Source organism: Dama dama, chromosome 12 (assembly GCF_033118175.1).
Source record: "Dama dama isolate Ldn47 chromosome 12, ASM3311817v1, whole genome shotgun sequence".
In the NCBI taxonomy this organism is placed as follows: Eukaryota; Metazoa; Chordata; class Mammalia; order Artiodactyla; family Cervidae; genus Dama; species Dama dama.
In genome coordinates, this window is record NC_083692.1 from 88,549,415 (window position 1) to 88,576,032 (window position 26,618).

The 26,618-nt window shown below is 49.8% G+C and overlaps 1 protein-coding gene across 1 annotated transcript in view; it reads left to right on the forward strand.

The window, feature by feature from the left end:
* The window catches only part of MEGF11 (multiple EGF like domains 11), a 379,572-nt gene extending 355,385 nt beyond the window's left edge, over positions 1-24,187 (forward strand). The window contains exons 16-26 of the mRNA XM_061158024.1: positions 4,158-4,286; positions 5,297-5,425; positions 5,924-6,052; positions 6,819-6,947; positions 8,247-8,483; positions 9,978-10,096; positions 12,322-12,388; positions 13,012-13,113; positions 15,546-15,602; positions 22,979-23,185; positions 23,816-24,187. Of these exons, the coding sequence (XP_061014007.1) occupies positions 4,158-4,286; positions 5,297-5,425; positions 5,924-6,052; positions 6,819-6,947; positions 8,247-8,483; positions 9,978-10,096; positions 12,322-12,388; positions 13,012-13,113; positions 15,546-15,602; positions 22,979-23,185; positions 23,816-23,985 (1,475 nt within the window). The 3' untranslated portion in view covers positions 23,986-24,187. The remainder of the gene's footprint in view (positions 1-4,157; positions 4,287-5,296; positions 5,426-5,923; positions 6,053-6,818; positions 6,948-8,246; positions 8,484-9,977; positions 10,097-12,321; positions 12,389-13,011; positions 13,114-15,545; positions 15,603-22,978; positions 23,186-23,815) is intronic.
* The last annotated feature ends 2,431 nt before the right edge of the window (positions 24,188-26,618 follow it).

Genomic DNA, 26,618 nt, shown 5'->3' on the forward strand with positions numbered 1-26,618 from the left:
GCAAATTTCCATGGTGTAGATATTCCCACCATGTCTGATTTGAAGGAACTAGTGGTTTAACACCAGTTGTGAAATTCCTGAATATTTAACAACCAGGGTGAAGGTAGAAGCTGGGTCAGTGCACATCATTACTTATTGCTGTCCCTGGCTTAGTTAGGCCAAGGCGGGGTGGATTTAGGGGACAGCTCCATCCCGTGCTGGATTTCAACTGGGACTTAGCCTGAAAGACAGATGGAAGAAAAGCATTGTGGGCACAGGAGCCAACCTGGGCAAAGCAGAGGGGCGGATCCGTGACTGCCCAGCCGTAGGAAGTGACAGGAGGGTCCAGGGACTATGGGTGACAAAGGGGACTGGGAAGGTAGTCTGGGGACTCCTGAAACGTTCTGAAGACAAGGATGCAGAATTTGTACTTTAACCTGTAAGAAGCGAACAGATCTTCGTCTAAGGGTAACCTTAGAGCTAAAAGCAACTTTAAGGTCATCTATGAAAGAGTTTCATCTGTCTTCTGCCTAAATACTTCCTTTGAGAGCTCACTGCTTCCCAGGGGACTGAACCCTTTTGATGAATAATGACCACTGAGCTCGGCTATTTTTGTAAGTGTGTGGGCCGTTAATATGTATGAGTGGGAAGTTTACTCCGTGATGCTTTGAGGTCATGAGAAGTTTGGAACCCCCCAGGAAACGTATGTGACAGTTTCATTTGCTTGCATCCCTCCTAGGACAGTTTAATCATAACCTGACACGTCAAGGTTTACTTATTAAACATCAGAGACCCAGCCATCAATACAGATAGGCTGGGTCTAAATTAGGACCTAAGCAGCTCAAGGAGTAACTCTCAGATCCTGCAATGTCTGATTTATCGCCCAGTGGCCTAATGAGTATTTTCCACATATAGATCTAATAGAGTTTGCTATTAATGGCAACTGCCCTGGTTAAGTCTCAAACCTTGTAAAAAATTGAACTGACAGTTTCTAATGACCGGCTTTTCAGCAAGTTACAAATTACAGACACTGCTTATGCAGAATCATTAAACATAGATTAAATATAACCAGATGTTTTCCTTTCACCAGCCCCCCCACCAGCTCCCCCCACCCCCTTCTCTCCACCTTTCCTCTCTTTGCCTCACTCTTGATTTGGCTAAGAAGTCAACCAATTAATGCATTAGACTGATCACATTAGCAGCTCTGTGGGTGAATTTGTCAACCTTGTGTATGTGAGAAAGACTTCAAAGATAAGACCGTCTTGTTAGCGAAGATGAGTTGGTTTTAAGAAGGGGGTCAGTGGAGCATCTCTGGCACCCCATTCCCCACAGAGGGCCAGGACTAGGAGATGGAGTCCCAAAATCAGGTATCTCCCAGAGGCTGACCTGTTTTTCAGGAAACAGAAGCGAGAGGCTGAGCTGCAAACAGGTGAGATGAATGCCACCCTCCTGGCAGTGGACCTGCCCTGGAAGGGGTTAACGTTTTTTGCTAGGGAAGAGCACAGGGGCCCAAAGCAACCAGGATTCCCACAACCATTAACTCCATCCCACGGCCCGTGGGTGAGGGTTATCAGCCCCATTTCAATGAGGAAACAGACTGAGAGGGGTGATGTGGTTTGCTTAAAGGTACTGAGCCAGTGAGTGGCAGAACTTCCAAGCTGTGGGCAAGTTACTTAACCTCTCAGTGCCTCAATTTCCTCATCGGTAGACTTAATAATAGGGAGTAATAATGAAAATGTATAATAATGAGAGTATTACAAGGTTATTGGACTAATATTTGTGAAGCACTCTGAACAGTGGTACATGAAAGTGCCATAGAAGTGCTTATTGAATACATAAATAAAACTAGCAGCCAAAGCTTTGGCTGGTGAGCCTGGTACACCATGCTGCCTGTATCGTTGGTCCCAACTGCTAACAGTGTCCTGGAGAGACACAGAGTGGACACAGATCCTAGGCAGCTGCTGCCCGCCATCTAGTCGGGGGAGGGCTGGCAACATGAGGCAGTGTGGCATAGGGAGTGGTGAGGGCTGTGGGCCCAGGGAGGTTGCTTTTCTTCAAGAATCAACACCTTCCCATGAGTCTCTGTGTGGCCCAGCCAAAGGAGGGCCTCGGGGGTGCAAGGACTTCCTCCCCCATAACAGGGATGCAAGGAGGCCATCCTGGAGGGTGTAGGGCTGGCTGGAGCCAGGCTTCGAGGGAAGCGTGTCGAGTTGAGAGGAGCTCTAAGGGACAGGGGTCACTGACTACAGTTTCAGAACCCACTGGAAGGTGACTGCTCCTGAGGCCTTGGCCATTTGGGGAATAGTTCTTGAGTGTTTGTTGTATGCCGGGCACTGTGCTGGGCACTCAGGCACAACAAAGAAAAAGAGAGGCAAGTTCCCTGCCCTCACAAAGCCTGCAGTCCAGAGGGGGAAATTCTGAGCTCAGCCTTTTCGCAGAACTTGGTGGGAGGCAGCGGTGGGGGGAAGGGGCAGCAGTTTATTTCCACATATTCAGCCTTGAGCACCTGTTGTTTTTCCAAGTGTGGTGGGGATACAGACATGGGTGGAACCCAGACCTGGCCGGAAATGGTTCACAAGCCACAGTAACAGAAGACCAGGGAAGAAACTAATAGAGGGTCACAGAAGCTCAAATAGGGATGTAGCCTCCCAGAACAGAGAAGGGGGTGAATATACCAGGATTAAGTTCAGCTATAATATTAAAAACCAAAATAACTGAATTGAAAATGACAAACTTTGTTTTCCTCATACATTAAAATAAATAAAAAGATCCAGAAGCAGGTTACTAGGAAACAGTGGGGTAGCTTTCAAAGGTGTCAGGGGCCCAAGCTTCTTCTGTCTGGTTCTGCATCCTCGGCATGTGGTTCACCTCTACTGTAAGGGAGCTGCTCGAGCTCCAACCATCTCACCCACAATCTTCCTCCATAATCCACGTTATTCTTCAGTAAGAGGGAGGAATGGGCAAATAAAGACACGCATTTCCACTTAGCATTGGTCAGAAGGTAGTCACACCTACCCAGCTGCGCAGGTGACCAGAAGCCCAGGAAACTCTACTTCTGAGGGAGAAGGGAACTGGCATTAAAGGACTTGCTGTCTACTACAGAGGGATCACCGGGATGGTGGCACTTAAGATGAGTCTTGTAGGCAGGGTAGGATTTCCATGACTGGGCATAAGGGTCAGGGAAGCTCTGGGAGGAACAGTTAGAGTAAAGGCACAGACAAGGAAAGGCATGGGGTGTTATTTGGAAGACAGCGTGTGGTCCAGGGGCTCATGGTTTCTGGGCGAGGTGTGTTTAAGTGCTGAGCTCTAGGATCTAGGTTTTATTCTAGGGCAACAGGGAGCCACGGAGGATGTTTGAGCAGGGCACAGGAGTGCAATGAAGAAGGCTGTGCTTTAGAGAGCTCAGGCTGTAGGAAGCAGGTAGAGGATGGATTTCAAGAGAAATGAGAGGTAGGTGCTTGGTGAACTCATACCTAGTACTTAAAGGAGCTTGCAGCTTGGTTGAGGAAATCAGCCCTTCTTCCAGCAACCAAAGAGTGACTCCTCCAGAAGGCGCTGGGCCCCAAATCCTGCAAGTGACTCAAAGTGGAAATTATGACCGGAGCTCCGTGTTGGAGAGCCCCTTATGGACTCAGGAAGGTTCTCCTAAGGAGGCTGAGTGGAAGCTCAAGGAATAGGTTGTATTTGGAGAGACAGGGGACAGGTGGACAGGGACAGACACTGGGGGCCAGCCCCCTCTCCAGCTAACTGCAGACAGACCGGCCACCCTGCCTGTGTCCCTCTCCTTCTGGCTATAAACGTCCTCTGCCCCATGGCTGTGGGATCAGTGATGCTGATGAAAGTGTGGTCGTGGCCAGCTGAGGGCTGCCGGCAGGGAGCAGTAGGGTCCAGAGGTGGGATTCCCAGCCTCACCACTTGTCTGTGGGACCTCAGCCAAGTCATTCTCCCCTATGGGCCTCAGCCCATTCCTGTCAGAGGCGGTCAGGAAGAAGGCAGCTGTGGGGACAAGAGGAGGAACTCACTGCTGTGGAAATGGGGGTGCTGAGGTAGGCAGCTCCCACCTGATCCATGGCCCCACAGGGGCCACGGCTGTGGCCTGGGACAAGGCGTGTGGCTGTGGGTGGTGGTCTGAAGAGTGCAAGTGGGAGGGCAGGTGCCAGGCTATCCTGTGCCCACAGTGTGTGCTGGAGGGCATTTTGGGCAGGACTGTGCCCAGCTCTGCTCCTGTGCCAACAATGGGACCTGCAGCCCCATCGATGGCTCCTGCCAATGCTTCCCTGGATGGATCGGCAAAGACTGCTCACAGGGTAAGCTGCTGCCCCCCAGGAATGCCCCCCAGGAAAGCCCCCAACCAAGGTCGGGCCCAGAACCTCTCTGCCCCTGGTGCTTCCACCTCCCAGGGCTGAAATCTCCTTCTGCACATAGGAGTGTTCCCCTGAGTCCCATAGAGTCTCTACAGCTAACATGATGAATTCCTAGGAGTGATCACTGGCATTATTAACTGCTAGTTTTAAAGATATGAACATTATTGGTAATATCATTAATACTGTAAATGCTGCGTATTAATGTTCCTAGAACCTGAGCAAGGAGTAGCTGCTAAGTTTGGATGGGGAGGAAGAGGGAGCAGGGAAGTAAGGTGAGACCAGGGCAGTCACCTCAGAGGGGTGAGGGCATTCTCTGGGTAGCTCATGTGAATGATGTCCTGGGCATCACAGGCCCAGACAGGGCCTTGTAGGGGCTGTAAGGTGAACCCAGTCTGATACAGAGATAACAGGGACCTCCAGTTTAAAGGCAGAGACCCAGCCTCTGCCCTGTGGAATCCTTGGCTGATGGGTGAGGCCCAGCCAGTACTCCTAGGAAGGCCCCAGTTAGATAGCCTGGCCTGAAGGCATTTCCGTGCTGACGGCGGTGTCATCCTCAGGGAGCTCACCAGCCAAAAGAAAAGACTCTCTACCATGGGAAAATCCCCATCCTCGTGGGGAAGTTAGCACACAGTGTTCACACCGTAAACCACGTGCTTACCATTTACCACAGACACCCACAAGCTCCAAATCACAGTCAGTCCCCAGAGAGGGAAGAGTCAGAAACCCTCAGAGCTGGGAGAGTGGGCAGAGAATCACCGGGAATCCGGGGTGCCTGGGCCAAGAGGTGACTGGAGGAGTTCTGGCCACAGTGGTTAAGCCCCCTGCAAGTCAGGAAATGCCAGCCAGGTGCATCGTGGCGCCTGGGCTCTGACATGCACTCCCCTTCCTCTCCCTCCCTCTCCGTCTGCCCCTCTCTGCCTTGCCCTCACCCTCTGCATCCCACCCACCCCCAGCTTGCCCACCTGGGTTCTGGGGCCCCGCCTGCTTCCACACATGCAGCTGCCACCACGGGGCGAGCTGCAGCGCGGAGGATGGGGCCTGCCACTGCACCCCTGGCTGGACCGGACTCTTCTGCACGCAGCGTAAGCCCCGCCCTCCAGCCTCCCAGCTATTTGGAATCCCATGCTGCAGCCTGCTGGCTGCCGTGGGCATCGTCCGGGCCTGCAGTGGAGGTGGGGAGGAGACCAGTGCCTGGCTGTGAGCTAACCACTTCACCCTCCACCCCTGGGATTGGCTGGAGAGGGTGGCTGGCTTCAGGGGATTCATGGGGCCCAATCCTGGAAGGTCAGGGCTACTAGGTACCCCAGCAATCACCAAGTCCAGCTGCTCCCTGGACAGGGGGCCCAGAGTGGGCAAGAGCAGCCTGCGGCTGCGCAGCAAAGAGACACCAGCCTGGCCTCTGGTTCCGGGGCCCCTTTGTCCAAAGGCCTCCCCGCCCGCTTCAGCGTGAGGGTTGAGCGTGGAGGTGGCTCAGTGCAGGGTCTCACTGGTCTTCACCCCGCGCTGGGAGAGAGAAGGGAGAGGAGACGGGTTTGGTCCCGATGCACATCCACAGCTGCCCCCACCCTGTTTCTCTGCAGGCTGCCCAGCAGCGTTTTACGGGAAGGACTGCGGGCGTGTGTGCCAGTGTCAGAACGGCGCCAGCTGCGACCACATCAGCGGCAAGTGCACGTGCCGCACGGGCTTTACCGGGCAGCACTGTGAGCAGAGTAAGCGGCCCCGAGCCCGGGAGTCGATGCGGGGCCTCGGCCTCCTGCCGGGAAGCCTGCCCCTTCACCGTCCACCCATCAGGGCCCCGCACCCTCTGTTCTGACTTTGGGAGCAGCTCCCAAGGAGAAAACCTGAAGGCTGGGCCTACATTGGTGTTTGAAGTTTCTTCCTCCTTTTGGGGTGGGGATGGGGAAGTTGGGGCAGAGCAAAGGCTTTACTGGGGGAAGGAGGAGCTTAATGAGAGAAAGCGAGCAGACCTTGTTTGATTCTTCTTTGAAACTCCTGTGGCACCCAGCTTGGGGCCTGACGCTGGAGGATGCTGTGTAAATATGGACCAGGTGAGGAGGGAGGGTGGGCATGCCCCCATACAGGGTTATAGGTGTTGTCTTGCCCCAAGTGGCAAACCAGAGCACATCACGCACTACAGAGAAAGAGGCTTTACTCCATGAAAGTGAAAGTGTTAATAGCTCAGCTGTGTCCGACTCTTTGCAACCCCATGGACTTTAGCCCGCCAGGCTCCTCTGTCCATGGAATTCTGCAGGCAAGAATACTGGAGTGGATAGCCATTCCCTTCTCCAGAGGATCTTCCCAACCAAAGCATCAAACCCAGGTCTCCTGCATTGCAGGCAGATTCTTTACCACCTGAGCCACTTCCCTGGCTGACTCCGTGAGGCAGAATGATCACCACTGCCCGCATGAGGGATGGGCGGGGTGGAGAGTAAGCACATCGCAGGCGCTCTGCCACCTCCACCTCGTGCTTCACAGGGTGTGCCCCAGGAACCTTTGGCTATGGGTGTCAGCAGCTATGCGAGTGCATGAACAATGCCACCTGTGACCACGTCACCGGCACCTGTTATTGCAGTTCTGGATTCAAAGGGATCCGGTGTGACCAAGGTAAGGCAGAGACGGCAGAGTTCCCAGGGGCTCGGAAAGGGTCCCATGGAGGCAGGGAGATTCCAGTGGGATTGACTGAATTGCCTAAGGACCCTTTGTGACTTCCTTTTATTCGCATCTGGGAAGAGACTGGGAGTGGAATGGGGTGGGCTGGGGAGGGGTACTCAGGTGCCGGAGAGGCTGATGGAGCAGGCAGCCTCTCAGACACTGCTTCCCTCTGCTCATCCTTGACAAGTCTTGCGAGCCAAGGAAGGGTAACCGCAGCTAGTGCTGTGGAAATGTGAGATGAACGAGCCGGAAGCGCTGCCAGATTCTGGTCCTGCCATGACCCACCAGGAGTGCTTGGGCAGGTCACTTCCTTTTGCTGGGGGGTCTGTTATCCCCACGCAAAGTGCAGACACAGGGTTCTGCTGAGACCCAAGGAGGCCCAAGGGGCTCATCCTTGGCTCCAGTCTATGGTCAGACAAGACCCCAGAGTGTAGTTGTGACGACCAAGTTGAGATTATGTGAGTAAGGACTCAGCACAGTGCCTGGCTCGTGAGCAAGCACTGGATGAATGGTTTCTGCTGTTGGTTCTAGGAGACAGGGACGAGAATGGGCACGCAGGCATCCACAGTACAGGAAAGGGGCAAAAGCCATTTCCACTGCGCTCTGACGGGGGATGGGGGCCAGCCCACACATGTATCTCTGAGGGGTGATGCTTTAGGGGCAGCAATCCTGAGCACGCTGGTTCAGCACTCACAGCTTTCACTGCCAGTCTGTCACTAGTGCTCACAGTGGGGTTACTGTCCCCGTGTCACAAGTGGGCAGACCGAGGACTCCGAGTCACAAAGCTGGTAGACAGGGAGAGGGGCTGAATCCAACTTTTCCTGACTCCTGAGAAACCCACCTCTACCAGTTACTGGTTGTGTGATCTCGAGTAAGTTACCTAACCTTTCAGTGACTCAGCTTCCTCATTTGTGAAAGCGGAATGATTAGTCTTTATTTCTTATAGGACTTATAAACACCCCTTATAGGGCTACTAAGAAGATCAAATGGGTTAATATCTGTAACTCAGTTGTAGAACAAAGTAAAATATTCACCAAACACCTATTATTCGTTTCCCATCTCTGATCACATTTGCTCCTTGTCATGACCCTGGGTGGGACTCCACCTTGGTAGACAGCTGAACACACGGCCAAACACGTGACGCGCAAGGGATTGAGGAATAGGGCCAAGACCTGAACCAGGGTCTCCCGACATGAGAGGAGCCTGGAGGAGGCAGGCCTGCCTCCGGCTCAGCGCTCCCTCTGTCCGCAGCTGCCCTCATGATGGAGGAGCTGAATCCCTACACCAAGATCAGCCCAGCGCTGGGTGCAGAGCGGCACTCGGTGGGTGCTGTCACGGGCATCGTCCTCCTGTTGCTCCTCATCGTGGTGCTGCTGGGACTGTTTGCCTGGCGCCGGCGGCGGCAGAAAGAGAAGGGCCGGGACCTGGCTCCCCGCGTCTCCTACACGCCCGCCATGAGGATGACCAGCACTGACTACTCCCTCTCAGGTAAGAGCTATGCCCCCAGCACCTCCCACTGCCACCCCCCAACACACACACAACCCAGCAGGAGCCAGGCGGTGTTCTTGGGGTCCCCCAGGTTTACTGCTGCAGGTGGGTGGTGGTGCCTGCAGGGCTGGCTGCTCAGGCTCCCCTAGAGGGGGAACGGCAGTGAGCGGCAGGAGCTAACTTGGAAAGGTAGACAGGGCTCCCAGGGAGTGTCACTTCCTGGGAGCCCACTCTGAACAGCTATGGTTAGCAGCTTTCTTTCATTTCTCCAGAGCTTCCCCTTCTCACTGGGCTTCAGTCGCAGGAACGCCCACACAAAGCAGTGACTTTCCTAAATGCTGCAGGGGACCCTTGCCCCAGCCTCATGTCCGCGCCACCTCAGGAAACCAGCCTTGGGGCCCACTGTTCAAGCCCTGTTATCATTTTTGCTTCCTTGGTGAAGGCCTCAGAGCACCCCTCCCTCCCAGTTCCCAGAGTTAGGAGGGCCCGATCTGTACAGTGAGATGGGACAGCGCTGAAAGTGTGGGCAATGTCCCTCAAGCCAGCCTGTTCACAAATGTGGTACCAGTGCCAGCAGGCATTCGATCTGGGAGTCCAAGAGGGTGGGGATGGGGCTCTTGGGCCAACCCTTCCTCTCCCCGAACCCTAGACTGCTGCTTTAGAAATAAGAACAGCTTTTTGCTTCATATTTCATTAAACTGAAGAGGTCAAAATGCCCTAACGTTGCCCCCAGCCCTGAGCCACAGGAGGGCAGGCCTGTCGGGGGGAGCACAGGATGCCAGCTCTCCACAGCTAGCTCCACCGCTCATGGCTGCCTTAGAAAGCCCAGAGATCCTGTCAGCCTGCTGACACGTCATTCCTGCTGAGTGTGGCCTAGCATTTGCCCAGCTCTGTGCTATGCACGGCACATCACAGGCCTGGGCACAGACCCTGCCTCCTGAGAGAGCTGCTGGCCTGCGTGCCGCCCTGGGTTTTAGTCAAAGCTGAGGTCCTCTGATGAAGTCCCAAAGCTTGTAGATTTGGGGACTTTCGCTCTGACTATAATAAGCAAGTTTGGCTGGGTTTTCCCAGACCATCCCACTGGAATTCCCCAGCCCAGCGTGGAAGTCCTGGAATCTACAGGAGGGCAAGGCCAGGAGTGGGGTTCTCTCTACAGCCTCACTCCTGGGATCTGACCCTGCGGGAGGCAGAGGAGGGTCAGCTCAGCCCTACACAGTTACTCAAGGATGCTGAGGCTGTCAGACTAACACTTCTCATGCTGGTACACCGCCCACACTGGCAAGCCTAACCTGCATGCTGCAAGCAGGGCCAACACAAGGAAAGGGGCAAGACAGGCTCTACAGGTTTTCAGGGGGAACAGCAGATGCCAGGAAGTGCGGGGGATGGGGGACCTAGCTGCCTCTCTCTGCAGAGCACTCTCAAGGCGTCAGTTTAGGGGTGTCTCATGCCAGGGGCAGGGGTGTGACGGTATGCGGCACCTTGTTCTCTTCCCAGATTTGTCTCAAAGTAGCAGCCATGCCCAGTGCTTTTCCAATTCCAGCTACCACGCACTGGCGTGCGGGGGGCCTGCCACCAGCCAGGCCAGCACTCTGGACAGGAGCAGCCCCACCAAGGTACCGGGCCCCTGACTCTCCCCAGTCCCCATCCACTGTCCCCTCTGCCCGGGGAAGAAACTGCACCACCACTACCCTACCCAGGGTCTGCACGGGACCAACTGCCAATACAATAAGCACAGCCGTGTGATCCCACGTATACACTCTGGGAGGTGTGTAAGAGGAAGCCAGCAGGCTCTATGCAGCCAACACGGACCATGTAACCAGTGCACACCATGTGTAACCAACCCACAGCATCACTGAGCGAAACATACACCCCCATAGCCTGTGTGTAACCAGTGGCTGCCAAGTCATGTGACCACCTGTAGCCTTCTTGTCACACACAACCATGTGACCACATATCATCAAAACACCCCACCACTCACCACTGCAGCGTGTTACCAACAGTGGCCACCAACATGTGTACCACGAGTGCACAGAGTAAGTACCAGTGCTCAGGTACCACCTGATGTCCTTTATCTGGACACACTGCATGTTATCAGTACACACCCACAACACATGCTGCTATCAGAACCACCACACGGGACATGGAAACATCAGCCACAGCCACTGTTCCCACTGACGGAGTTGGGCAGGACTTCAAGGTCAGGTGTGTACCACCCTGGACAGGGTCCTCCCTCACAGCTTCCAACAAAACACTGGCTGATGGCAAGACGTCCTTTTACGTAAGTCACAGGCCCTTGGGCAAGGACGTCTCAGCACACACATGTACTAACCCCCACTCCTGGTGTGCCGGGACCTATAATGGGCAGAGAGGTTCAGAAATGTAAAACAGCCCCCAGAGACCACAAGGTCAAAGGGCTCACATTGCACGCACACAGACAGACACACCATGGATCATGGGGGGTTGGGGGGGGGGGGTGGTATAATCCCAGGATTCCTGGCTTCTAGCAACTCTGTCCTGGGTCAGAAACATGTACAGGAGCACAGTTTTCATCCTCCAGGCCTGTGCCTTAGAGCTATAGGGATCATTTCTCCTCTTCTGCCCCAGAGAAAACATCTACAGACCACAGATCCGGTAGGAATGCATCCTGAACCCCCCCCCCACCCAGCAACAACAACAGAGACCCCCGTACAGCCCCAAGAGCCACTACTAAGCCAGCACCCAAAGGCCACTCTTCAGGGCTCTCATCTTCGGTTCTCCTATGGAATGGGAGTGTTGCACGCAAGGGGGCCTTGAGGTCCACATGCAAAGCCTGTGACCATCAGCTCCACACCCAGCTTCTCAGCTTTAGGCCTATCTGAGGAGCCAAGGGAAAGGAATCCAGAAGTTTCCCAGTAGGAGGCCCTTGATTAACAAGAGCCATGTTATCAAGGCTACAGCAGACGAGAGGCAAAGGATGCCAGGGATGAGAGGCCAAGTCCCTGTGTCCCTGTCATTCTTGTTCTCATTCTAACAGCGAAGTACCCGTCACCCTCTTTCACTAAGTCAGGGGGTGGAGTTACTACCGTGCAGCCCACTTGGTGGTCCTCTGGCTCACTTCACCCTAGGGCCCCAAAGTGCTTCTGTGTGGTCAGGAACCCTCAGCCTAGCAGACGTGTAGCAGGGGCAAGCAGCTGTGATGACATGGAAAAGACATGGGTCTAGGAGCTGAGGCCCAGCTCTTCTGTGACCATGCGCAGGGCCCGCGAGCAGGACTCGGGTCCCCAACTGTGAAATGAGGACAACGATCCTTGCCTCACATGAAGGGCAGCTGTGAGTGCAGGGAGAGGAGTGCCACAGGGACACCCTATCCTGACACCTCCCCCTGGTCACATGAAAGGGAGACTCTCTCACTCAGCCTGGATCAGGTGGCAGAGGGGACACTGATGTTGCAGGCAGCCTCAGTGCCTCCCCCTCTGCTGGAGATGGCCTCACGCTGCAGTTGAGACGCTGCCAACACTCTGTCTCCCACAGCTCAGCCCCACCCAGCTGACCCGCTTCTCCCGTCAGGGCCAGCTTGGCTCAGGTCAGTTCTTGGCTCCCCTTTGTCCCAGGGGCCTGGAAGCCCTATAGCTTCAGCCAGACAGCTTAGATGGGGACATATGCTCGGCTCCCACTGGGCCCAGCCACACCATGGTGGCCTGTCATGGAATACTTACCTCTTCCCTCCCCCTAACGACCTAGCACCTAGGTGGGTCAGGGTCATCACAGGGGTGGTACACGAGGGTGGGCAAAAGCAAAGGCTGGGCAGGGGCATCTCAAAGGCACTAGATATTAACTTGTTCTCCTGCTTTCCAAACAGCTCAGTAACAAGTCCCTTGACAGAGACATGGCAGGCTGGACCCCCTACAGCTATGTGAACGTGTTAGGTCAGTAGTGGTTTGAGTCTGGTCCCTGGCCATCATGTCCCACCGTCGTCTTCTCCCACATTGACAGGGGCTCTGTCCCAGCTCCAAGGGAGAGTTAGTAGATAAATCTTAAGCATGATTTCCCCCGGGAAAGAGGGGTGTGGGGAGGGAACCCAAGCCCCTATTTCAGTTCTCATAAGTAGATGAAGCCCAGGGCCCCTTTCATTCCTATTAGGGGATAGGAGAGGGTGGCTATGACCCAGGACCACAAGGGAGAGAGCTCGGGCCCAGATGCGCGGATTCAGGTTGGAGGCAAAAGATGCACTTACCATCTGGGAAAGGGACCCGCTGCCTGAGCCAGGCCCTACTACCAAAGTGCCCCATTCAAGGGCTTCTTCCCTCTGCCCCACTGCCCTGAGGACATCAATTCCTGTGGGGGGTGGGGTGAGAGGCAGGCAAGGCCATTTGGCCTCAGCTCTCGCAAACCCCCGACCCCACTGGCTCTAGGCTCCCTTGGATGCTACACACGGAAGCCCTGATTCCCTTCAACCTGCTCCACCCTGCCTCTTGCCCCCCTCCCACCCCTCCCCTGCCATGCCAGGGCCCTGGGAATAATGGCTGCTCCCTGTCATTCCTCTCACTAGACTCCCATTTCCAGATCAGTGCCCTGGAGGCCAGGTACCCGCCCGAAGACTTCTACATTGAACTTAGACACCTCAGCCGCCCCGCTGAGCTACACTCGCCAGGTTAGACTCCCAGCCCTACCCTCTGTCCCCTGGACCCCTGAGGTCATCCTATCAGACCAGACCCAGCCCCTACCCCAAATCCCTTCCTACCCCTTAACCCACCCCCATGGTCCCAGAACTCTCCCTGTTGAGCCCCTTCCCTCCGACAAGCCCAGATAGTTCCCCATAGAAAGAAGGAAACCTGTCTGGATTCCTCAGTCATTCCTGCTATCATGCTCAGTGTATATGTACAAACTGCAACTAGTTTTACGTGGAGGGAACCCAGCATAACCACACTCCCTGCAGCACAGAATACAACCCCAAACCACTGAGAAGTGACTTGCGGATGGCCACATCTTTGGGCCCATGGGTGTGGATGACAGAGTTGACAGAGACTTTGGCCAAAAAGCCCAAAGTCCCCCAGAGGGAGAGCCCAGACCAAGCACTCCTAGGTCAAAGGGCAGGTGGTCCAGTAGGGATCTAGAGAGGTTGAGGCCGGATGTGTCAACCAACATCCTCTGTGCCCATGTATTAGGCTTAAATCTGGTAGCTTGGGAAAAGATGCAAAAAGGAGACTTTGAAGGTCAGTCCCTACTGTGGGAGGAGGTGGGGTAGGAGTTACAGAAGTAGGTACAATGAACAAACAGAATTTGGGCTCCCAACCAAGTGCCCCTGCCCTTGAGGGCACCCTGAACACCCTCAGGGCCTAAATTCAGGCTCTAGCTGGTTTCTAGAGCTCAACTGAAATGCAGTTCTAGCAACCCCTGCAGGTCTCCGGGTCCAGGGACAGTAAGAAGAGCAAAGGTCTGAACTCATCTACCCAGGTATGGGCTTCAGAAACCCTGGGCTTATACCCAGGAGGCTGTGCTCCTGGCTGTCAGCCCCCTGAGCAGTGCTCAGAACATTCAATAATCCCACAGAATACAATGCCCCACCCCCACCCCCTGCAACACACACACAACCACCACCCTGCCCCCCTTCCACCTGGACGCATCCTCTGGGCTCAGCCCAGCTCTGTCCCCTCAGCCACCACACGTCATTTTTGGCTTACACCACGGTGGGCTGGTGAACAGTGGGAGAGAGTACTTCAGGACATCTGGGTTCTGTGTGCAGCTCAACTTCTCACTTGGTGTGGTCTCAGACAAGTCATCGCCTTTCTTTGAGTCTGTATTCTGTTCTATAAAATGGGGGTTAACCTTTTAATAGCCTGGCCTCCATCCCTCGGGGAGGGCAACGGAAGCCCTGGTCCCAGAATAAAGTGCTGAAGTGATGCCAGGGGTTCAGACTGTTCCTGAAGGGCACAGGCACCTACAGGCCCTTTAGAAGAACAGCAAACTTGAGCAGACCTGGACCTGGCTCTGCTCCATCGCTCAGTGCTATGTGGAGGGCAGGGAAGGAGGAGCAGGCTTCCCCAAACTCCATTAGGGAACTCTAACTGGAGGAGGCATGAGGAGGCATCAGAACGGCCATGTGTTGGTCTTCAGTTGGTCTTAACCGGGGAGAGTTAAGTGGAGTCTAACTGTATTTTAGTAAGCACTTGCTGCATCCCTTGACTGATACCGCAGTCTCAGTTATAAGCTGGGGGGGGGGGGGGGCAATGGCTTTAACTGTGAGCTCAAGTCATTACTGTCTGAATTCAAAATATCATATAGTTTCTTTTCTGGGATCACCAGCAGCAAAGAACCTGAAGTTTCATGTCCTTCCTGCCTCTGGCTGGTGCTGAGGACCATGCACTGTGGGAGCCTAGGATAAACTGTGGTAGCCAAAAGGGAAAAAAGAAATCCTTGGGATTGAAAAACACTGGTAATATTGTTCAAAGACAACTCTCAATTATGTGCTAAGAGTCTACCCAAAAAAGTGGGGGCAGGGGACTAAAAGAGCTGACTGGCTGGGAATGACTATATAACCTATAGAGAGGACTAATCAAGAACCTCAGCTGCCTCTGGCTCCCCTCAATTGAGCACTGGACCCACAAGGGCAGAGACAGGCAAGACTAGAGCTATGAGGTGAGAAAGTCTTCACCCCCATTCCAAAGTCCAACAGAACTGGGATCTGGAATGTCATACACCCTTCCCCCAAGCTAAGAACTGGTCCTGATTCATTCCCTATCCTATATTCTTGGAACCTGGAACTTCACTTCGAGTGACTGTAGGTGGCATCAGAACTGCCTGTGATCGCCTCCAGGAAGACATTCCCCTCAAAGAGGTTACAGAGCAGTAGTGCTAAATATGCAGGGGGTGATAGAGCCCACCACTTACGCTTAGGGGCTTTTTAAAGAACTCTCGTATGGTCAAGATGATTTAGAGGAGATTAAACCCCGAGGAATTTTCTAGCACTAAAGAACTATTTTCTGGGTAGGAAAGAACAGGATTAAAAAAAAAAAAGAATACACGCAGTCTAAGTAAACCTCATTCACCCCTCTATTTTTCTTTCCTTTTACTATTTTTATGCAGGTGCTTGTGGAATGGATAGACGTCAGAACACATACGTTATGGACAAAGGCTTCAAAGGTAGAGTATCTAATCATGATGCCCCCTTAGGAAGGCTAAGAAAGATAAAGGATGTAAATCTGAAATTGCCAGGGTTTCTACCAGAGACAAAACTACGCATTTCTTCCCCCTACTCCCCAAAAAAGTTAAAGACCACACAACCTGGGACGGCTGGGTAGCTCTGCCCAGGAGGAGCAATCAATAATAACGATTTCATCTTTTGATTTCAGTTGCACCTGCTTAAGAAATGCTTGTGGCTTTTTTTATAGATGCCAACTAAATGTCTTCGGAAATGCAGAACGTCATTATCCTACCAATTAGTATGAGTTCAATTGATTATGAAATCTTAAATAAAGTCTATCTACTTGCCCCAGAGGCCTCCTGTCATTGCGCTGGCGAGGAATGCCACCCTGCACCTGCAGGCTTTCTGGGGCAAAAGGAATGAAAATGATACCTAGTGTTACTATTGTACGATGCTCCACCCTTACGAGGTCTCTGTCCCATAGAGGAGGGAAGCTAGGACTAATCCCCAGCACATGGGAACTGCAAGTCAGATCATCCTTCTAGGAAGTATACAGGTGAAGCCACAGATGAAAGGTCAGGTCCTTTCCCAGGCTTAGGGCCTAGGTTTAAAATGACAGAATGTATGAAATAGGTGGCTTTGAAATTATATCACTTATTAACTATGACAAACCTCTCCAAGGCCCAGTTTCCTCAATTACAATGTTGAGATAAGTATGCTTGTCCTATGGTCTAACAAGGTTATCCTGAGTATGCAATAAAAATCACAAATCAGAAGAGTTTTTGCATATTGTACAGGATTATACTGATGTAACAGAGTTGTCCCTTTGTCTCTGAAATGTATTCAAGAATCTCAGCCAGGGACTTCCCCGGTGATCCAGTGCCTAAGACTCTATGCTCCCAATGCAGGGGGCCTGGGTTCTATCCCTGATAGGGGAAGCAGACCCCACTTGCCACAACTAAGACCTTGCATGGCCAAGCAGAATTTTAAAAAAAGAAACTCAACCAAACTGAAAGAGATAGGACTTACAGCAACGATCCCAGTGGATATCCTAAATCTACCTGTGTACCAGAATCACATGGAAAGCTTGTTAAAAAATACAGATGCCCACACCCCGCCTCCCCAAGATTCTGATGCAATAGATCAAGAGTGCTGAGTGCCTCAGAGTAATCCATATAGCAGATCACCTAACACAAACCACTGGTCTAGACGTACTCAGATTTCCCATCAGATTTAGCCTAAGATATACCTGAGACACAACTAATTCCTAACCAAGGAGAGCTAGTCATATACAGCCCTTTGTGGGGTGGTTATTAGAAGTAGGGTGTGCTAGGGGCAGGTGGCGCTGAGTGCTGTGTTCTGAACAGAGCAGGAAGAACAAGTCTCCACCAGCACATGTTAAGATGCGCATTGCCCAAGAGAACGATCTGAGGACAGGAGGCCACCCATAGGCTCCTGGCAGCCAAAGAACCCTATACCCTTGGGAGCATCATTCTGGCAACTTCTTTGTTTTGACTTAAACCACCCAAATGAGAGCAAGCACCATCACAGTAGATGAAGCTAAACAACAGAAAAGACAACTATACCATTTCATCACTGTGATCTTGGACCTCAGTTTCTTAAAGAGGCCTGAGAAACTGGAAAAACATCTCTAAGGGCCCTTGACAGCTCTGAGAATATCCATGACTCAAGCGTGAACGAACTCAGACAGGCCCAGACACCTCAGTACATGAGCACACACTTCCCAATGCACTTTGTGTCCTGCGCATTGTGGTAGGAGTTGCTACTCGCAGCCATGAATGTGAAACACAGTTAAGGACAGCAGTGTCCCCGCCTCGGCGTCATTCACTTGTCTTGTGGGATCATACATCTGAGTCTGAGTGCAGGGGAGGCCGAGCAGGCTGGCAGCCAGGTTTCATTTCATCACCCTAACTATAAATCTCATCCTCTAAATTGGAGAGAAAAGAGGGCTATATAGGCAAATGTACCAACAGGTATTAGTGATCAACACACCAGAAACCAGAGGAAAACAGAACATCACAGGTCAGAGCTTTACAGAAACACATATCAAAGACATGGAATAAACCCCACCAACTGGCTGTCCCCCCAAAAACATTCAATAAACAAGTTATGTACCAGGAATGGAACTGTTTCCTAAAACTACTGGGCCAGAGCAAATCAGTGGTTACCAGAGTTAAGAGTCTTAGTGTTCTCTGAACTCAGTGGGAAAGAGACCTGATCTGGGAGTTAAAAGATTTGGGTTCTATGGGGGAATTCCCTGACAGTCCAGTGGTTAGGACTTGGCGCTTTCACTGCCAGAGCCCACACTCAATCCCTAGTTGAGGAATACATGCTAAATCTTAATGTAAATCAGTCAATGCTCCCTTTCTCCCGTTACTTCCTGAAGACCTCCCCTCACTGTCATCCAGGAGTTTGCATGAGACCACTCATACTGCCGTGCTAACCCCATTTTATCTCTAAACACCTTTCCATCTCTCCTTCCCCTTCCCGACCCTCAGCACAAGTATTCTCCAACAAACTGCTTCATGACAGCACTTATGTCATGCATTTCAAAGTGCTACAGAAGAAATCCTCCCCACTAGTCTCCATCACCCTTATCCTGAAATCCAGGGTCCTACTGCTGCCGCCACTTTCCCCACCTGTATGCCCCCTGCTAATCCAACCTCCAGGTGTCTTCTTGCAGCAACCTTGGCTTCCAAGGTAGTCAGGAGCTCACTGACATCCTGAAAACTTTTTTCAGCCAGTTTTTCCCCCTCCCTCCAGTTCTCCTTCTGGCCCTGAGATCTCCCCAACTCCTCTCCCCAGTCCTTCTCTCTCAATCAAGAGAAAGGTGAGAAGTCAGGGCCCAGGAAGAGAAAAGGCAGTGCAGCCTCCTAATATGAGTAGGCTGAGAAGAACAGAGATGGATGTTTGGTGCCCGAGTTTTCAGCAACAGCGAAATACTGGCCTTAACTAGATGATAATGTGAACCTAAAGGTTGGGGTTGGGTTTCCCTGTTGAATCAATGTTAAAGAATCCACTTGCCAAAGCAGGAGACTCAGGTTGGATCCCTGGATCAGGAAATCCCCTGGAGAAAGAAATGGCAACCCACTGCAGTATTTTTTCCTGGGAAATTCCATGGACAGAGCAGCCTGGTGGGCTACAGTCCATGGGGTTGCAAAGACTCGGACACAACTTAGTGACTGAACAACAAAGGCTAGTGTTAAGTTCAATCCTACTCACAAGGTGGCCTTGGAAAGTAATTTTCCCTCTCTGGATTTGCTGCTTGCATTATAAGATGAAGATGTTTCAACCAGCTCATTTCAGAGACCCCTTCTGCCTCTGATAGTATGTGGCTGTATGTGATTTGGGAGAGGTAGGAACTATGTGAGAAGCAGTGCCAGGTCATTATAGGGCTACATCTGCAGGCTTGATGCTAATTACAGGCCTTTAAAGAGCGACTCCCCAGAGCTTGGGTAGCCTTGTTTGAAGCTTCCCTTTTCTTTGCAACACGCCCGAAGTGCAGACACTGGCGCAGAAGTGGGGCTATAAAAAGATGAGGAAGTGTCCTAGAGTAGCTGGTTATTCTTCCCCTTGCCCCGCCCTCCCGCAGGGCAGGCAGGTAGATGACTCAGCTGGAGAAAGGAGGAGCTTCCTGAAGTATAGTCTTCCAGCTGGCCTTGCCCTCTTCTCCAGTCCTCAGAAGTAGAATCCAGATTATTCTGTATTTCAACACCCTCCCAATGCTACCTCAAAACACACACACACATGCGCACACACTCTTCTCCATCATTTTGTCTTTACCTCTGGCCCCTTTATGGATGATACAGCTGCTCCCTGAGACTAGCCCCCATTCCCACAAAACCCAGCTTCTCTTGGATCCATTTAGGTGCATTCCCTGCTACAGAGCAAACTACTTATTTCCCCCAAACCTGAAAGCAGCCAACTTTTCTGGTGGATACCAGAGGAGCACTACTGGTTGGCTGTTAGGCAAGGAGCTAGAGTGTCAAGGCTTTCCCACTGCTGTAACAATTGGTCATGGGATGTCCACAAAAAGCCTACAGCTTGGCTTTCTCAGCAGAACTGGGCCCCATAGGTAGAACACCTTCCTTGTTGAGGGTGAACTGTATCTTTAGATACAGATACAGTTTGCGGTTAGGATATAAGAGAGGAAGTTGTGGCTAAGTCAGGTCCAACCCTTCTGTGACCCCATGGACTATAGCCTGCCAGGCTCCTCTGTCCTTGGAATTCTCAGAGCAAGGATACTGGAGTGGGCAGGCATTCCCTTCTCCAGGGGATCCTCTTGACCCAGGAAGTGAGCCCCAGTCTCCCAAATTGCACGAAGATTCTCTACCATCTGAGCCACCAGAGAAGCCCATAGATAGGGCAACAAAATGTGAGGGGAGAACATCTTGATTGGGTATCAGAGAAGGCAGGGGCTGTCCTAACTTACTAACATTAGGCAAACTTTATGAGCTTCAGCTTCCTCATTTCTAAAGTAGTGATACTAGTCTTTACTGCCTGGGCCCCCTGCACAGATGTAACAAGAATCAAATGATCTAACTGGAGTGAGCGGAGACGCGGAGACCAGCTACATGTGCTATAAAGCGAGCTATCACTAATCATCCAATTTTAGAAAATATGTAACTGAGTCAGGTGCCAATCAAAGCAAAAGGATGTGCCTGCATGGGGAGGAGGGGCGAGGTGTAGGACTTTCCACTCAGGGAGTAGCCCTTCTTTAAGCAACACTGGAAGTCCTCAGCTTCCATGTGAGAGCTGAGTCATATACTGCCTTACTACTTGGCTGGTAAAGTCAGAGAACCTCAAGTGGGAACAGTTGGCCAGCTGGGGTTCTTGGACTTAATTAACCCCAATCCACTTATACTAAGGAACAAAGTATTAACTAGAAGCAATTTCATGTGGCTCAGGTAGGTCATGACCAAGGACCCACAGCCACCTTCCCCCCATGAGCATCTCACCAGCAGTTAGGCCAATCCAGCCTCCCTTTAGTCTCTGCTAGGGCTGGCTGTGACTGCTATCTAGCAGGGATGTTTTCTCGGGACTTCCCTAGTGGTCCCGGGGTTAAGAATCAGCCTGCTAATGCAGGGGCATGGATTGGACCCCTGGTCCAGAAAGATCCCACCTGCCAGGAGGAACTAAGCCTGTGTATCACAACTGCTGAGTCTATGCGCTAGAACCCAGGAGTCACAACTACTGAAGCCAGCCCTCGGAGCCCGCGCTCCACAACAAGGAAAGCCACCACAATGAGCATCCGGCACACCACAACGAAGAGTTGCCTCCACTCACCACAACTAGAGAAAACACCTGAGGGCAGCAACGAAGACCAAGGACAGCCAAAAGTAATTTTTTAAAAAATAATGTTTTCTCCTCTCTAGGGTTCTAGGCTAGAGAGGGCACGAACTAAGAACTGACCCAAGGCTCACATCTCTCTCTCTGATTGTGGGCTAAGTTGTGACACAATGTGCTCTGAGCCTGGTTCTGGAGCTTGCTTTAATACCGACGAGCAGTGTGACCCTGGGGAAGTCACTTCCCTATTCAAACCTCAATTTCCTCATAAGCAGTAAAGCGGAAGGGGAAATAATAATTACTGCTGTGCCTACACTAGAAGGAACTAATAGGTGAATGCAGTTTGTACAAGATTGAGGAAACATTAATTGTGAAAACAAACATAAATAATCCTCCACTAACAAAGTGTTAGTCGCATCTGACTCTGCGAACCCATGGACTATAGCCTGCCAGGCTCCTCTGTCCATGGGATTCTCCAGGAAGAATACTGGAGTGGGTAGCCATTCTCTTCTCCAGGGGATCTTCCTGACCCAGGGGTCAAACCCAGGTCCCCTGCATTGCAGGCAGATTCTTCACCAACTGAGCCACCAGGGAATCCCAACAAAAAAAAGTAAGTCCCCTCCAACCAGCTGTTGTGGGAGAAGACTCCTGGAGTGGCACCCATGTCAACTACTGCAGTCACATGCAGTGTTCTGCTCTCACTGGAGATACCTCCAGTCGCCTCTTGAATTACATTAGCACTTTCACTTCTTTACATTTTTATTAATTTCACAAGCTGGAGGCAGAAGGCATAGATAAAAAGCAGTCCAAAATGTAATCTATGGTGGTTCTAGGGAAAGATCATCTGAAAATTTTACCATCTGCTACCACTTATAGAAATTTAGAGCTGAGAAATAGAGAAATTTCACCATCTGCTACCACTTAAAAGAAATTTAGACTTCTTAGATCACTCTTGACTAAAGTCCCTGCAACTCAGTGCTTATTTCTAGAGCCCCCTGGCTGGCAGAGCCTCAGAAGGAGGGCCAGAGCTGCCAGATTAGAGTCTCCTGCTTTTTCTGGGCAAATTCTGCCACATTTGAAACGATCAACAAGAGGCAGTAATTTTCCCCGAAAAGGGAAAAATAGCAGAGAGACTGAAGGAAGGGTTCCCCTTTCCTTGTGACTCCCAGTCACAATGAAAACCTTCTTCCTCCAGTGAGCTAGTTACCTTGCTTCATATTTGGAAATTAGTTTGCAACCTTTCATACCCTAATATACTCGGAAGTCTTACGGATGACGCACCTGAGAGACACTAGGAGAAGCAATATGAGTTCTCCTGGTATCACAGAAAGATTCTGCTAAATTATATTTCAGTGAGCATTCAAAGAACAGGAGTAAGTGACCACACAAGATATACTGCAGGCTTGCTAGAAAATAGGAAATTCCCAAAGCCTAGCTTGAAACCGAGGTGCTTTTTAAACCTGTTAGACTTCAATCTGCCCTGCCTCTGATCATGAGCTTCGCAAGAGCATGGATACTACCTGTGGGCTGCCTAAAGGTTACCAGATTGCTGACACTTGTGCCAAGTCACACACCTACTGCTGAACCCAAGCTTAGTCGTCAAAAAGAATTCAGAAAAATGATGTCACAGAAAACATACAAGCCAAGGAGTCCTGAGGCATGGATTCAAGTATTGGCACTGCCATTCATGTGCCATGTGACCTTAGGCAAGTCACTTCCGCTCCCTCGGCCATCATCCTCTAAAATGCAAAGTCAACTATCCTTGCAGGATTTTGTAAAAATTAAATAACAGATGTGAAAGCACATTATGAATATCTTGAATTAATCCCTCTCTGATGCTCTACCTGACTACTAAAACAAAAAAGTTCTTATCCCTCCAAAAACACGTTTCTTTAAAAAAAAGAACTCTGCTTACCTCACAGAAAGCATTTCTCAACATAGGAAGTGAATCTTAGACTGTCATAGGCGTTTACAACTTCACAAGTCTGACAGCACATAAACTGTACTCTGCTTTTGGTATTTAAGCGTATGTCCTTGTTTGTCCTAAGAAATTTCTCTTGCCTTGCAGATTACATGAAAGAATCCGTGTGCAGTTCTAGCACTTGTTCCTTGAATAGCAGTGAAAACCCTTATGCCACAATTAAGGACCCACCCATCCTCACCTGCAAGCTTCCAGAAAGCAGCTATGTAGAAATGAAGTCGCCTGTGCACAGGGGGTCTCCGTACACAGATGTGCCATCCTTGTCGACATCTAATAAAAATATATATGAAGTTGGTAGGTGTCTCAAATAAGTAACTTAGTGAAAGCAGGGCACTAGTGCAGCATCTCAAGTAAAATCAGCCCTCTCCAGTCCCCTTTTTGAAAACATCCCCTTCTTCTGTTGTTTTTTTAAGAAATTCAAAGTGAACTGTCTTTCCCAGGACCTCTATCCACTCTCAAACAAGAAATCAAATTCTTGTGCCAACTCTGCTTTTAAAAAAACACTAAGTATGAAGCAGAAATACTGGGGGTGGGGAGCTGATACACACAAACACACACTCTTCAACTGATTGTTGACCCAAATTCCTGTTTAAAACAGAAAACAATCAGAACAGACAGTTTGCAAGTTTTGAAATTACCTTGTTCTACTTTCTCCCAGTTGAACCCATGTCCCTGGGTTCACTGATAATACTCCTACCGATAGGATATTCTAAGTCCCTTGGTTTTGACCAGAGCTTGAGATTCTGATAGCACACTCACTTAGGTTTTCAATCTCTTGAACAAGCCTCAGTCCTAACCCTCATACACTTATCCTAAGTCCTTGGTTTCTCTCCCCACCAAGTTAAATAGAATTCTCTTCCCCCGCCCAATAAGGCAACTAAAGCTAATCTGTTCTCTGAACTCATTTTTCACTATATTCCTTAGAGCCCACAGTCAGTGTGGTCCAAGAAGGCCGCGGCTGTAACTCCAGCTATATCCAGAATCCATACGACCTCCCTAGGAACAGCCATATTCCTGGTCATTACGACCTTCTCCCAGTAAGACAGAGCCCTGCCAGAGTGCCATCCCAGGACAAGCAGTCTGAAGAGGGATAAGCCTCTCTCTTGCAATGCGCTCTGCTGAATATTCTCTGACTCTCTGAAAGAAGACAATCTCTTGACTTGAAATAATGGTACAGACTGACTACAGCTGCGTATTAGTTATAACATTCACCTGGAACTAAAGAAGAGCTTACAAGGGACTGGGTTAGTTGTTCAAAAGGTCTGTTCTCAAAATCAAAATCTACCACCCACCCATCCCCAACCCCAAATGTTCTGGATGATATGATCTTTTAAAACATTTAAGATACAGCTACTCATCAACATCAGCTAAATATATATATATATATATATATATATATATATATATTAAATTATCTGAAACATGATGCTTAGAAAGCATGTAGAATAGGTTTTACCAACTTTCCTAAGAAGAAAGGGAACTGGGGAGGTGAGGGGATTACTTTGAGGCACCTGAAATGTATTATGTACCTTTAGTTCCTGTTACCCTCAATTATCTGCTTTATTGCCGAAGATAATTAGTACATAGACACAAACTGTGCTAACATCAATCCTAAAGCACCTGTACATGTATGTCAGGTCAAACAAATTATAACAGCCAAGCTTACAGAGTTTAATATATAGTCTAATGCTGACAACTTCAATTTTTTTTAAATAAAACTTTAAGAAACACAAATTAACTCTCCCTCTTCTGCCCCTGGTAGTAGTAGAAGAAAAAAGTTTCCAGAGTACAGCAGCCTCTTTCAGTCAAACAATGATTTCTAAGCCAGCTTTACCAAATCTTGCCAATTCAAAGTTCAAGAACATCACAAGCTGATCCCAGCCTTCTTGTGTCTTCTTAGCTATCCAATTCCTGAGTCATCCCATACGAAATAAAACTCTGAGATGATGCCTTTCAGCAAGCAGTCATAGACTGGTAGGAATTAAATATCCCTACAAATGGTTATTTGGCCTCCCGGATTTATTTTGGTTGACATTATGCTCTCAAGCATTTCTTCATAAATCTTGAGCTTGATGTAGTATGGAACCTAAAAGTGTAGAAGAGATTAGACTCCCACTTTTAGGAAGTAGAAATCTACTTCCTAAAAGTGGATATAGGAAGTTTAAGTTGTTAAAGTGCATTATGCTTTTTGATGGAACTAAATGAAATGATTAAAGAATGGACTGTAACAAATTGCCGTGACATGATGTAAAAACTTTAAGTACATGAAGTACTTCCACCTTTCAAGCACCACCTACTGAGATGGCTGAAAATGTATTACAATGAGCTTAATGCCCCTGATTCCAGTATTTGGTGTATCTATATGTTTCACTTTAATGAATATAAGTAAACTAGAGCTCAGATGGGTCAAAAAGCTACCACTCCCAAACCCTACAGAGGACCTCCTTGCAAGAATTGAAGACCAAAAGGGCAAACTGAGAAAACCAACGGCCACCCCGATACCACTCCATTCCCTGATTAACAGTCCAGGCCATAAAAAACACTTCCAAAAAGGTATACAGAAGAGGAACCAAGTGACTGTAAATGACTGCAAAGCTGGAACAGCTGCTACAGGAAATGTGGGAGTTCTGAAACCCTTGACACGCTGGAAGTCTGCCATGGAACCCATTAGTTTGGGCAATAACCAGCAAAAGCAAGAAAATAAATGAGTAAATCCTCCCTCCCCCACTTCACTCAAGGCGTAAACCAATTTTATTGTTAGGGAAAAATATAATACTTACATGAATGCTGCATGTGTGCATGGGAGCAAGTGATCAGCAATAGCAGATTTACTTTCCAAAAAGCCTTATTAAAATATAAATACTAGAAAATTACTTTGTAGGCCCAAGGAAATGTTTCTCATACATATGTAGAAATATAGATAAGAGACTTACCTCGGTATTCCAGGGCAACAAGTGCTCAAGTATCTTGTCAAATAAGGATCTGGAAGCATGGTGAAGTCAGATCAACAGGAGGAACTTGTCTCAATCCCAGGTTTTACCTTCTTCCCCCACCCTGCGTGTACAGTAACTGCTGCCTGGCAAATAGCAAACAAGCAGCATCACTCACGTTTCACGCTTCACCTCTTTTTTGCTGAGTATCTTCTGGGCAAAATTCAACAAGAGGTGACATGGTGGAACTGCAAAAGCACTGGGTCAACATTAGTGTTACTTGCCCTCTCTGGGTTCCTTTTTTCCCCATGTATGAAAAAAAAGGGAGAAGCAGAGATGGGTAAGGGAGCTCTAACAACCCTTTAGCTCTAGCATTTTATGATTTTCAAAGAAATGTAATACAACTCAAGTCAGGCAATACAATGGAGAAGGGAAAGGCAGAGGGTGTGATTAATCTATTGTGACAACAGCAGCCTTCACATATCTAACAGTTACTGATAAAAGACATTTCAATCTAAGAAAGCAACTGCTAGGAACTTCTGTCTAGCACTGTCACAAACAGGTTCATGGTCAACCTAAACACGTGCACTGTACATTATATTGGCAACTTGGAAAAATCTGTTCAATTACTTTACAGAAATTAAGTTTTGACTCAGTGATGTGCATATAATTCAAATGAATAAGAAAAACACAATTATTGTACAATAGCGTAATGCAACTATGAAATGGCAATACTTTTTTAAACAATCCAGATTTGTAATATATTTGTTCACTGTGCAGAGGGATCATACCTTGTA